The sequence below is a fragment of the Rhincodon typus genome, chromosome 18 (assembly GCF_021869965.1).
Source record: "Rhincodon typus isolate 14 chromosome 18, sRhiTyp1.1, whole genome shotgun sequence".
Lineage (NCBI taxonomy): Eukaryota > Metazoa > Chordata > Chondrichthyes > Orectolobiformes > Rhincodontidae > Rhincodon > Rhincodon typus.
The window spans coordinates 43,685,993-43,698,925 of NC_063349.1; the positions used below are offsets into that span (position 1 = coordinate 43,685,993).

General features: G+C 39.2%; 1 protein-coding gene across 9 annotated transcripts in view; it reads left to right on the forward strand.

Moving 5' to 3' along the window:
- ppfibp1b (PPFIA binding protein 1b) overlaps positions 1-12,933 on the forward strand; it is a 149,541-nt gene that overhangs the window by 49,599 nt on the left and 87,009 nt on the right. For 8 of the 9 annotated variants that reach the window (XM_048607437.1, XM_048607438.1, XM_048607435.1 and 5 more), the window contains one exon: positions 1,896-2,101. In XM_048607437.1, the coding sequence (XP_048463394.1) occupies positions 1,896-2,101 (206 nt within the window). Of the gene's footprint in view, positions 1-179; positions 232-1,895; positions 2,102-12,933 lie in introns of those variants that run through there. The other variant, XM_048607444.1, reaches the window with a different exon arrangement.

Here is a 12,933-nt window from a genome sequence, read left to right on the forward strand (position 1 = left end):
CTGGTTAATTGATCACTTGTCTTATCTTGTTAATTGTGGGACCATATTCTTTTGGAAGTGGCTGCTGCAATTGCTTACGCAACTCAAACAAGAACTTTGGGACATGAGGATGTGAAAGTTGTTTTCCCTGCTCATTTTTCCTTCTGCAGTGTGGATTGATTTTCTTTACTTGCAAAGTTTTTCTGCACCATTGAAGTGACCTATCAGTTCTATGCTCGTTATGGTTTGGTGGTGAGTTTAACTTCAAATTCTGATTCAGTAATGGGGTAAGTTTGTTTTTTGAGCACCAAATATGAATAGGAAATGTTTAGAGGGATATAGGCCAAATGCTGGCAAATGGGATTAGGTCACATTGGGATGTCTGGCACAGGTGAGTTGGACCAAAGGGTCTGTTTATGAATGACTCTGACTGTGTATTTGTTATTATCTAGCTCTGCATATCAGGTTGGGACAGTAATATAATTGAAGAAATCGGTAGGTGCCCAAAAAGTGTTTTAAAAGATTAACTTATCAAATAGAAGCATATATCACTGCAAGTGTAATTGTGTTATAGAACCTATTCACTATTATTTTAAAATTATTTATGTTAAGGGCCAAGAGTTTTTGCTTGAAGGATAATCCAAGTAAACTTCAATTAAAAATAACCTTTTTCATAACCAAAGAATTCTTAGAACAGAGTGCCAGACTATTGGCATCTCTGAAGATAATCAGTAAGCTAATGGTTTGTTAATTCAGTTTCAATAAGTGACTAAACCTATCTGGAATCCTTTGATCCCAATGAAGAGACATTCTTGTAGAGACATTGTTTGTCTACCCCCTAAATCTGAGTTGTTTTGAAACGACTGTCTTGCGTTTCTTCAAGAACGGTACAGAAGTATAGGAACTAAAAATAGGCCATTCTGCCCTTGAGCCTGCTTCATCATTCCGATTGATCGTGGCTGATTCAATAGCTCAATCATGTTCACTTTCTCCCCATTACCCTTGATGCCCTTAATATCTAAAAATATATCAACCTCTCTGCCCCCCTCCCTCTAATATATGTGACTTCCGTGAAAGAGAATTTCACAGATTTGCTACCCTTTGCAGAAATATTTTTTCATCTCTATCCTCAATAACCTACCCTGTATTCTGAGATTGTGATCTCGGTTCAGACTTTCCAACTAGGGAAAACTTCCTCCCTTTATCCAGTCTGTCCTGCCCTGTTAGAATTTAATAAATTTCAACCAAATCCCCCCTCATCCTTCTAAATTCTGGGGAATACACACATCCTAGGACAGACCTGCCGTCTCCTGTCAACCTAGTGAATCTCTGCTACATTCCCTCTAAGGGAATATGTCTACGGTAGGTTGAAAACACAATCATTCACTACCTCAAATTGTTAATTCCTTCACATCAAGCACAAGCCGCAGAATAACATGGGATTTGTTAATTTATTCTCTTGGCTGTTATACTTCTGTTAGGTTTTGATTAGTTATATCTTTTATTTTGCTGCAGCATTTTGAATTTTCTGCCTAATGAGTTTGGGCTGCACTTCATATTGTAGAATCAAATAATGTGCCACAATTACATACTGGATAGTATGCTCAGGGGGTTTGGTGATATGAAGAACCTTCCAATTCATCTGTGTATGCAGTGGTAACTCAGTTGTAACAGCATCGTTTAGGATATTAAACTTTTGGATTTTGCTTCTGGTATGTTAGCCTATGTCAAAGCACATCGGTGACCTAGTGTTTAGGGTCAACTTTTTTAAAACAAGTACCCTGCTTCTGTATTGAAAGTTAACTTAATGCATATGTGTACTACCACCTGCTAATTTCAGCTCTAATGCCAAATTTGCATTGTCACTTCATTAGATGTGCATGACAACATTAATTACCTCATTCATTTTTGACCAGGTTCAAAGTCTTTAGACTACTCAAATGGTCTGTTCGACTGTCAGTCACCAAACTCCCCATACATTGGTGGGCTGCGTGTATTACACCTAGTTGAAGATCTTCGTGGACTGCTAGAGCTGATGGAAACTGAGGAGAAAGATGGATTGCGGTCTCAAATACCAGACTCAACTGCAGAACTTTTGGGTGAATGGTTACAGAGCCATCTGGTGAGCAGTTGGTATAGAGCATCTACTTTCACTGGCTCTATTTAATTCTTCCCAGTATTTTAATATGAATGCATCTTTCCCTACTTTTTGTTTTAATTCATGCATGAGATCTGGGTATTGCTGACAGCTATTTTTTTGCCTAACCCTGTTTGTTAATGTTCACATCAATTTACCTATTGACAAATGTGGAGGGAAAAATAAAGCAACAACATTGATGTTCACTGCTAACAAGATGCTGCTGTCAGGAAAGACGTTCAGCCTAACACACAATTGATGTGAATGTATTTCAGTGTTAGTGTGACACCAGGTATGTTGCCCATATACCTCAAAGACTGATGGATCATATCAAATAGCATGTCCCTTTGGCTGTTTGCAGCAAGTTACTGGCCATACCCAACCAGCCCGCACTTTCAAATCTCAAAAACGTCTAACATGAGATGTGATTCTGCAATTGGATGACATTAACTGGATAATCCTGAATTTGCATGATATTATGCCGACAGCCAATTTAGGATTGTCACTATGGCTCGTATTATGGTGCATTTGTGTGAACTGGAAGCTACATCTGTTAATATGCAGGGCAGGTGAACATGTGCATGCACTGCACTTAGTTCAACTCATCATAATAGGTACCAGTCATTCTTTGATTAATTTCTCTGGAAATCAACTTGCCTGATTTAAAATTCAAACAAAGCCTGAAATTCATTAACAGCTACAATCGCCATGGCATTGCCCCTCCCAATCAGAATTTGCTTGCCAACCACTTGGCATTCCTCATGCAGTAAAATATTGGCTTCCCCTTTTTAAATGGTATTCTTGTGAAACGTCCTGATGAATAGAAGTCAATAAGCTTCGATGCAGGGAGTCTTTCTTTTAAAAAAAACCTCCCTGTCATGCATTGTTCATTGGAAGAACTTCAGCTTTGCCTACTGCCTTAACAGTGGACCTCCAACTGACCACACTAATTCCCAATCTTGCTCCTCTCTCTAAAATTTCAATAATCATTCATTATTCTAAATTCTGCAAAGTAAAGGGAGATAAAAGAAAATCCTCTGGAATCCTCACTGAGGATCTTGCAGAAAGGGTGCGTGAACTCGGTAATAATGTTTTTGTTACTTTCTAGGCTTTTAATTCTATGGTAAGTCATTTGTAGGAATAAACAGCTCCTGCCAAGGAAAATAAATATAAACAATGGGAGGAAACTTTAAAAGTAAACAAACTTCACCTCAGAGAACCTATTTCAAGAGGGTATAAGTTACAGGTGCGTACTTGAGAGTCGGTGCCAAAAGTAAGGTTGCATTGGGTTTGTTTTTGATGCTAGTCTTGCCAGTAGTAATCAGAAACTGACTGAGTTGTAGTATGACGTGATGATGACATAAATAATCCTGAGGATTTTCCAGAATTTGTGGGGTGGAACATCTAACCAATAGTTCATCTTTATATATTGTAATCTTCTCTCCCTTGCTAATTTAATTTGTTTGCCCTTTCCTCCGCTGTTCCTTCTGTGAAATCGTTTTAGATTAGAGGAAGCACAAATGAAAAAAAAAACTTGCATTTACACAGCACTTTTCACGTCCTTGTAAGACTGTATAGAATGGCAACACTGAGACTGACTGACTGACTGTATGGCCCATCAGTGTAATGTTTGCTCTTCACTAACAATTCCTTTTTCTCATTTTCTTCTCTCACTGTCAACCATCTGTCTACTCTCGAATGCTGGTGATTTTAGCTTCAGTCACAACTCTGACTTCCTGTGTTTTCTGCCATAAAATAAATCTTAACAGCCTTTGCATTTAATCTTAAATCTTTGTGTTCCTTCTATTCTACACGACTTAATCAGTAAGGCATCTCTGAGGGACTTTACTTTCACAGTGAGGTCAGTTTACACATAGCAAGGTTCCACTGCCTAGCAATAAGATCAATGAACAGTTAGTGCTTGGGTAGTGTTGCTTGAAGGACAAAGGTTTGTTATCACACACAACCTTTTCAGTTCATACCTTCCACCGAACAGTTGGTTTAACATGTCTGTAAGACAACTTCAACAATACAGCAATAATCTTAAAATGTATGTTGACTCCTGCTTTGAAACTTGGAGATAAGAGTATCCTCACCAATGAGTCATGTGTGTAAAACTGTTCTGGTTTGTTATTTCCAATGGACAACTGAATCTGATTTAGTCTGTCAGACAGTGCCATCCTATGGTGATTCCATATTGTTAGTCAGTATTGGCATTTTGTTTTTGCATGTAATCATCTGTATGTATGCATTTGGACAAGCCAAATAAAAATAATAGTATTTGAATATAGAGAAGCCTTTTCTTGTATGTACTTGGTCTGTGCTGTATGAAGTATCATTAGTCTATGAAGCTAGAAAGAATAATAATGAAATTGGCATTTAAAAGTAAAAATGGTGAGTAGAGAGGAAATTTGATTTAAGATTATAACATGTAAAATATTGTTTTCCCATTCTAATCTCTCTAATCTTGGGCTATGATGAAATATGAATGTAGCTGGATTAATTATATGGAGACACAGGTAATATTAGTGGGGAGAGCTAAGTTTGAATCCCACAATGGCAAATGATTTGGATTAAATTCAATGCATCTGGAATTGAGAATCCGGTGATGACCGTGAGACCATTGTCAATTATTGTAAAAGCCCATCTAATGCCTTTTAAGGAAGGCCAACATGTGACGCCAGACCCACAGCAATGTGGTTGACTCTTAATTAACCTCCGAAATGGCCTAACAAGCCACCCAGTTCTATTAATCACTGGAAAGTCTCAAAAAAAAATGAAACCGGGTGGATCACCTGGCATTGATTAAGACACCAGAAATGGCAAACTCGGCCCTGTTGACCCTGAAAAGTCTTCCTTAGCAGCATCTGGGGGTTAGTGCCAAAATTGGGAGAGCTGTGTTGTTGACTAGTCAAGTGTCAGGTTTTTTCCAAAATATGAAAACCCCAAGTTTCTCTACCACTGCCTCTTTTTAAATATCAAATTATCTTCTGAACTGCCTTTAGGGCTTGAATGCTGCCTTGTCTTGGTGATAAGAGCTTGTCACATACTCTGTATGGTCTGGCTAGAGGTTTGGTGCAATTTGAGCATAACACTGACTGACTGGTATTCTACTGATTCAGCTGTGCAGGTAATGGTTTTCATTGATGTTTGAAGAAGTATAAAACTGCATTCGGTTAGTTATTAGGTCTTTTTTTTGAGTCTTTATAAAAACTACAACTTAAGATTTACACTATTAAATTGTTCATTCTGATGCTATTTTATCCATTCGGAGGACTATGTTATACAATGTAATAAAATGAATACAGCACAGGAACAGGCCCTTCAGCCCACCAAGCCTGCACCTATTCTAATTCTTATTTAGATCTGCTACTTATTGCCCATGTGTGGTTTCTATCCCTCTGTTTGCCTCCCATTCATGGTTCTATTAAGGTATGCCTTAAACGTTGCTGACATGTCACTGGCAGTGCGTTCCAGGCACCCACCACCTTCTGTGTGAAAGCTTTTTGCCTGCACTTCTCCCCTAAACTTTTCCCCCTCTCACCTTGAACCTGTGTCCTCTTGTAGTTGACCTATCCACCCTGTCATAATTTCATACGTCTCTATCAGGTCACCCCTCAGCCTCCATCTTTCCAGTAAAAACAATCTAAGTTTATCCAACCTTTCCTCATAACTAAAACCTTCCAGACCAGGCAACTTCCTGGTAGACCTTTCTCAGCACCATCTCCAAAGCATCCATGGCCTACTGGCGGTGTGGCAACCAGAACTGCACATAGTATTCTAAATGTGGCCTAACTAAAGTTTTGTACAGCTGTAACTTGCCAACTTTTATATTCGATGCCCTGGCCAATGAAGGCAAGCATGTTGCAAAGCATGTTTTTTAGTTGACTGTATAGTGCCATCAGCAAGCTTAAATTTTGCAATTTGGTGAATGCCTTTTAATAGTTGACTGCCTTACTAACTTGGATGCAATTAGTGGCTAAATTATTGAAAGGATAGGTGTGCCACATATAGAGGGGAGTTTATTGTTATTACTGTTAAGGGCATGGGTGATGTCTGCAAATTTGAAAGATTATCCCAGGTATATTGATTTTTTTTTTTATGAAATGCTAAGACCTTAGTTTTCATTGCCCTGTGTTAGCTGCAGACCTTAACGTTTCAGGAAATCTGTGGCACCAACAGTCATTTGACCATCATCAAACCAAATGCATTAAAACAGCTAATAGAATGTTATCTTTAAAGCCATAGTTCCACAGGGCTGTGATGTCATGAGAGAGAGATGACTGTTGGTAGTTTAACCTGACGGCCACCATGCTTCAGCCATGGAGTGATATTGAAAAGGCGAGATCTTCACAGTGATCTCAGCTGCTATAGGAATTGAATCCAAGCTGTTGGTGTCACTCTGCAAAGCAAACTGGCCATCCAGCCAACTGAGCTTCTCAGGAACTATGACTACTTTACCTTTTTTTTTAAATGCAAGAGGAACTGAATACAAAACTAGGGAGCTTGTCCTTCAGTTACTCATAACATGATGAAACCATATCTGGAGTACTGTATACAGTTCTAATTGAAACTTAAAAGGTTGAGGGATTTTACATCCTACATGTTGAATCAGTGCTTCCTCTGATGGGGCAATCTAGAATTTTGGTTACTGTTTAAAAAATCAGGAACTGCCTATTTAAAACGGATGAACTTTTTAACCCCCCCTCTCTCAAAGGGTTGAGTCTTTGGAACTCTTCCTGAAAAGTCAGTGGAAACAAAGTCTTTGTTTTTAATGCAGAGATGGTAGATTCTTGGTGAGCAAGAAAGTGAGAGATTATCAGGTGTAGATGGAAATGTGGATCAGCCATGATCTTACTGAATGATGGAGCAATTCAAAGCCAAATAGTGGGCTACTCTTATTCTTGATTTGGAAGCTCTGCTGCATATGAATCTGGAAGGATGAAACCCTGTATTATACACAGAGGTACAGGTAATGTGAATTTCCACAGGATGATCTAATGTCTGAAAGTAAATGGTAAGTTAAGCCTAACAATCAGAAATATACCTTCCTATCACTACCTGTGAGAAATGGAAACAAATTGCTGGAAAGAGTCGGCATCTCAGGCAGCATCTGTAGAGAGCAAGCAGAGTCAACGTTTTGGGTCTAGTGACCCTTGTTCAGAACTGATGGTAGCTAGGACAAGGTTGGTATTTATACAGATGATGATGTGGAGTGGTTGGGGAGGAGTAAACAATAGGTGAGAGAGAGGAAAAAACCATGGGACAGACAAAGGAGTGGGTAAAGGTCAGCATAGGAAAATGAGTAGCTTCTAATGGGGATTATTAGTAGCTGACAATTCGTGATGTGTAGCATCACCCCATGTTATGACAGGGCCTAATGTGTGGGGTTTGAGGTAAGGCCAAGGACGAAGATGCTGAAGCCCTAAAATTGTTGAATTCGATATTGAGTCTAGAAGGCTGCAGAGTTCCCATGCAGAAAATGAGGTGCTGTGCTTTCAGCTTGTGCTAAGCTTCGCTTGAGCACTGCAGCAAGCCAAGGCAGAGATGTTGCCCAGGGTGTAAGGTAGTGTGTTGAAGTGGCAGGCAACTGGAAACTCGTCATTTTTGTGGACAGAATGTATGTGTTCTGCAAAGCAGTCACCCAGTCTGCGCTTCCTTTCCCAAATGTGGAGGAGACCACATTGTTGAGCAGTGAATACAATAGACTAGATTGGATGAAGTGCAGGTAAAGTGCAACTTCATTTGAAAGGTGTATTAGGGACCTTGGATAGTGAGCAGAGATGAAGTAAACAAGCAGGTGGATACACCTTCTGCAATTGCAGAAGAAGGTACATGGGAATGTGTTGGTGGTAAAGGAGTCGACCAGCATTTCCCACAGGGAACAGTCCCTGTGGAAAGCTGACAAGATGTCTAGTGGTGGAAGTGGCAGTTAATGATCCTATGGATGTGGACGCTGGTGGAATTATAGGTGAGGAGCTATCACTGTTGTGGGAGGGAAGAGAGGGGGTGAGAAGTTAAAAGAAATTGAGGGGAATGAAGAGAAGTTGTTCAGAGTGAGGATGAGTTCGGCCAGGTGAAGGAGGGTGGTGAAGGATGGGACGATTCAGGCTATTTTCCAGGAAGAAGTGGAGAGCCTGGAGACCATCCTGATGGAACATGGACGTGTCAAGAGATTGCACGTCCATTGTAAAGAGAAGGCAGCTGGAATCCGTGAACTTGAAATTCTGAAACTGACAAAGTGTCAGAGGAATCGCAGATATAAATGGATTAGGACTGAAAATGGGGAGAAAAAAATCAAGGTAGCAGAAATGGCACTGAGCTAATTTAAGGCTGTGCAGTAGTTATAATGGAAACAATTTCTAATGTATTTTAGATGTGTACTTGTAGCTTTGTTTCACCAAAATTAAATGGTGATAATGTGTATATTCGTTCTAGTAGAATTAATTGGTTATACACTCAGCTCCATGTCATTTCACCCATGATTTATTGATACAAATGTAATAATCAAAGAGGAACATGATAGTAAAAGCGAGGGCCCTTTTGTGACGCAGTAGTAGTGTCCCTGCCCCCAGACCCGAGAGGCCTGGGCTCAAGTCCCACCTGCTCCAGAGATGTGTAATAACATTTCTGAATCGGTTAGTTAGAAAGATAAGTTAAACTCTGTTTTCAAAAAAAAAAACAAGAAAGCCACTGTCCAGAAATGTCCATGCTGGAATTGAAATGTCTCATTTCTGGTTCTGCCTTCTGTGTGTTTGGATAATGGGACTGATTTGACCAAGTAAGTCCCACACTCTAAATCTCTGCGAAGTATAGATCAAATCCAAAAGAAAAGACTGGATCCTATTTTCTGATGTTGATTGAACCATTTGAAGAAACTTGTTAAATCTGTTCTTGAGTTAGAATTCAGCATGGTTGTGATTATTCAGCAATAGTGTTCAGCTAAAGCTTTTCTCCTTCAGTTGAAGATGTTAAGCTCCTTGCTGAATCTGCTGTTTTGCTATCATCTGAGTGGTTTTGTTGCATTGGCTCCAATGCTTCCAGTTTTTTAAATTAATCAATCAACTGTTGCTATGTCTAATTCTGGGCTGTAATTGTTCTCCCAGTTGTACATTACTGTCCTGAAATGTAAATTGCTTTTAGCTCATTGTGTGCGCTGTGTTGGCTGTGTGCTTTTTAAAAATTGGTAGCCTCCTGAATCAAAAAGGTTGTGAGTTCAGTTCCAGTTACATACTTGCTGCACAACTAATGCTGAAATGTCAGCCCTACAAATTCTCTATTCAAGCGTGACACTACCAATAGAAGAAAAGGTGTTTGCAAAATCGGTACAGCACAGAAGGAAGCCATTTAACCAAGTGAATATGCACCTTTTCATCTGGTTCTTGGCTATCATTCTGTCCTCTAGCATGGCCAGCAAAAGTAAATTATTCAATCTACTTAATGCTCTTTGTGGGAATTGAAGTATGCATATGTGTTTATTTTTGCTGCGCTGCTGCATCTCAGTTATGTATTTGTGATTTGTGTTTCCTTCCATCATCACATATGCAAGTGCTTCCAAATTCAATGAGCTGAGCTCTGAAACTTGCACAGATTGAGATTCCTCCTAAAGCTGGCCTCCTGTGTGTCCTAACTCATACTAGCCAATTGTTGGCACTGTGCCTTCATTTGTTTTGGTTCTCATTTCAGCACTTCCTTCCCCAAGCCTCTGCATCTCCTGTCTCCCCCTTAAAGATACCATTAAAACCTACTTCTGATAAAGTTTCTCATCCCTCCTAATACCTTTTCAATTCCTGGAGTACATTTGTCAAATTGTGCTTCCAATGAATTGCCTTAAGATGCTTTTCACTCAAACTTGCAATACTTGAGACCTGCCCATTACTGGTGATAATTACATTGAAGTCAGTTTATGATATTGCTGTTTGGTGCAGTAGTTAACTAATCAGTTAACTATCTGCAATCTTCTCTCTAAAGCTATAACAAGACAATGGCCACCTACAATATCTCACAGTATGTTAATATTAAGGGGGACGGGTGGGCTAAAGTAGTGTAAAGCATTTTGCAGGGTATCCAATCCGCCCCACTGGAGATAGTGAATTCTCCTTAGAAAGTCACCCTGAACTAGTTGTATATTTTGTTTCATCATTGAGTATTTTCTAGCAAATACATGAATTTGGAGAGTACATGCTGTCCACAACTGTTTAATGGATTGGTTTTGAGCTGGATGAGCTAACTAGCTTCAGTACTGCTAAACAAACTAGTTTGAACTGTAAGGGGGTCAGGTGGAAGCTATCCCTTGACCCTGAGAACATAGTTGTCTAGATAAATGTGTTAGCCAATTGATTCATAGCAAGATACCGTAGGCAGTTATGATTTTGATGGTTTGGAGAAAGGGATGAGCCTGGTACTGGGTGAGCTTCCTGCTGCTCATGTGATCTTTTATCCAACTAAAACTTATTCAATTTTATCCAAATGAGAAGACTTCTGTCAATTCAGCACTCCATGCTGTATTCCTCAGCCTGGATTCTGTGCATATCCATAAACTGGTAGCCATAACTGTTTGACTTCAAAGTGATGATGTGACCAATTGAGTCAAGCTACCTTACACAATATTGTCGCATGTAAAATCAAAAATCCTGTACTTTTGGGAGGTGGAGCGGAATTTCAAATTGATAATTTCATAATACAACATTACTAGTTGCAATTGAATCCAGCTCTCATTCCCTATTATAAACTTGGCTCAAAACTAATTACTTTCCCTTTCAGAAGTGTCCAGACAATAGTGAACTAGAGCAGATCCCTGGAAGGGGTGACAGAGGTAATTTCAGGATTTTTTTTAAAGCAAGTCTATAACAACTGGTGGTTTGCTAGTGTCACCAAACTGACGGTGGCAGCTGTGCTCAGAATGCATAAGACAATTGTGTTGGCCTGTAAATAGTTTGGTGCCTAATATCAGTGCTACATTGCTGAAGAGTTTTCTCCATTAATAAGTAGTGTACCAGTATAAAGTGGGAAATTGATATCTACAAGCACATCAAATGGCTGAGAACGTTGAGTTTGGCAAGAGTTGTTTTTGTAAATTGAGTGGAGCAGAGGAAACAAGTGCTCTGTAGTTTTTCCATTGCACTGCCTGTTAAGTTTAAGCTAACTGTCTTTTTCAACTATTTGGCCTCTTTTTTGTAAATTGTTAGGATATATAGCAAACATGGTTGCCTAGGACTCCAGTGATATGGTATGTAACTCTATTCCAGTACTGTTGCAATTTTGCAAAATTAAGGATGAGGCAACCCTTGTTTCATATGGGTTTGATTTTCAGCTATCAATACTGATCATTCACTTTTTACATAATCAGCTGCTTTAATTTCTAATTTGAGCAAATATCAGGATTTTTTGTAAACCAAAAGGATTGTTGCTATCTATGGTTAAAATCAGAATTTTATTGGTATTTTAAACGTGTAATGACTTTCCAAATCGCTGTGTAATATAATTTAAGAACAACAAATGTGGTATTCACAAGCAAGAAAATTATATAGCTGAAAAAGTAAGATGTTTCATAAGCCATGCACTGCTGGTCGATGACAAAGTTTTCAACTTTTTCCATCCATAATTAGCCATAGAACACATGGAGCTATAGACATCTCAGTTCACTATAATTCTGCATGTACTGTTCGTACTTCCTCTGTCCAGTTTTAGGTGATGTCCATCCATCCAGTTCTTTTCTCATTTGGCTTCTCTCCCCCGGATGTTTCACCACTTATTGTTGCCAATGTCAGACTCTTGCCCTACCTCTTCCAAATGTCATACTTAATTTCCAATTTGCTTTCCAATTTAAAGCCCATGAGATGCTGGGACTTTGATTTTCCTTGTATAAATTTACTTGCAGTACCTTCTATCCACTTGCTTCTAAGGAGCCTTCACCAGACCACATTTCAAAAGTTGTAATCCTCTAACCATCAGCCTTACTGACAATCCAGCTGTCTTAGCTGGACAGTGCAAAGCTTCGTAACAAGAACTTTGCAAATTGTCTTTGTTTCTCTAACACTTTAATGTGACCACTTTTTGAAGTCAGATCTTCAGGATGTGAAAACAGTTACTTGCTGTGATCCATGTTTCTACACACATTTGTACTCTTATGAAACTCACAAAAGTATGTATTACAATTAACTACGAATTACTGCTTCAGTTGTTTCCTATAGTGTGAACAGCTGCATTAATAACCACAGCATTTCAATGTTTGTGAGTACTGCCTAATTCAAAATCCTGAATTGACAAACTTGGTTGCCTAGGGTTCCAGTAGAAGGAACGTTACGCTTTCTTTCTAGTGTTATGTTGAATGTATCACTCAGTTGAGCATGAATAATTCTGTACTGATTCATCTAAGGTGAAACAAATGACTTTTGAGTGTTGAATTTTAGTATGGGATCAATACAGAACATGGTGTTTGTGCAGCCTCAAGTGAAGTTGATATTTAGGCCATCACGCTGTAAGCTCCCAAGGTGAAATATCAGGTGTTGTTCCTCCAGTTTACGTTTGGCCTCACCCTGACAGTGGAGGAGGCCAAGGATGGACCTATTAGCTGTAAGCTCCCAAGGTGAAATATCAGGTGTTGTTTGTGCATGCTTGAGTGATTCAATTTTGTAAAGGAAGTGGTTGAATTTCTGCAGCATTTTTCACAACACTCGTACACTCCAAATCACTTCACAGTCAATAAGTGCAGTCAGTACTTAGAAATGTGATGCCTCATTTGCAGTCAGCATTGAGATAATTGGATACATCTTTTGGGGATGTTGGTTATGGAGTAATCAAACACCAGGATGAAC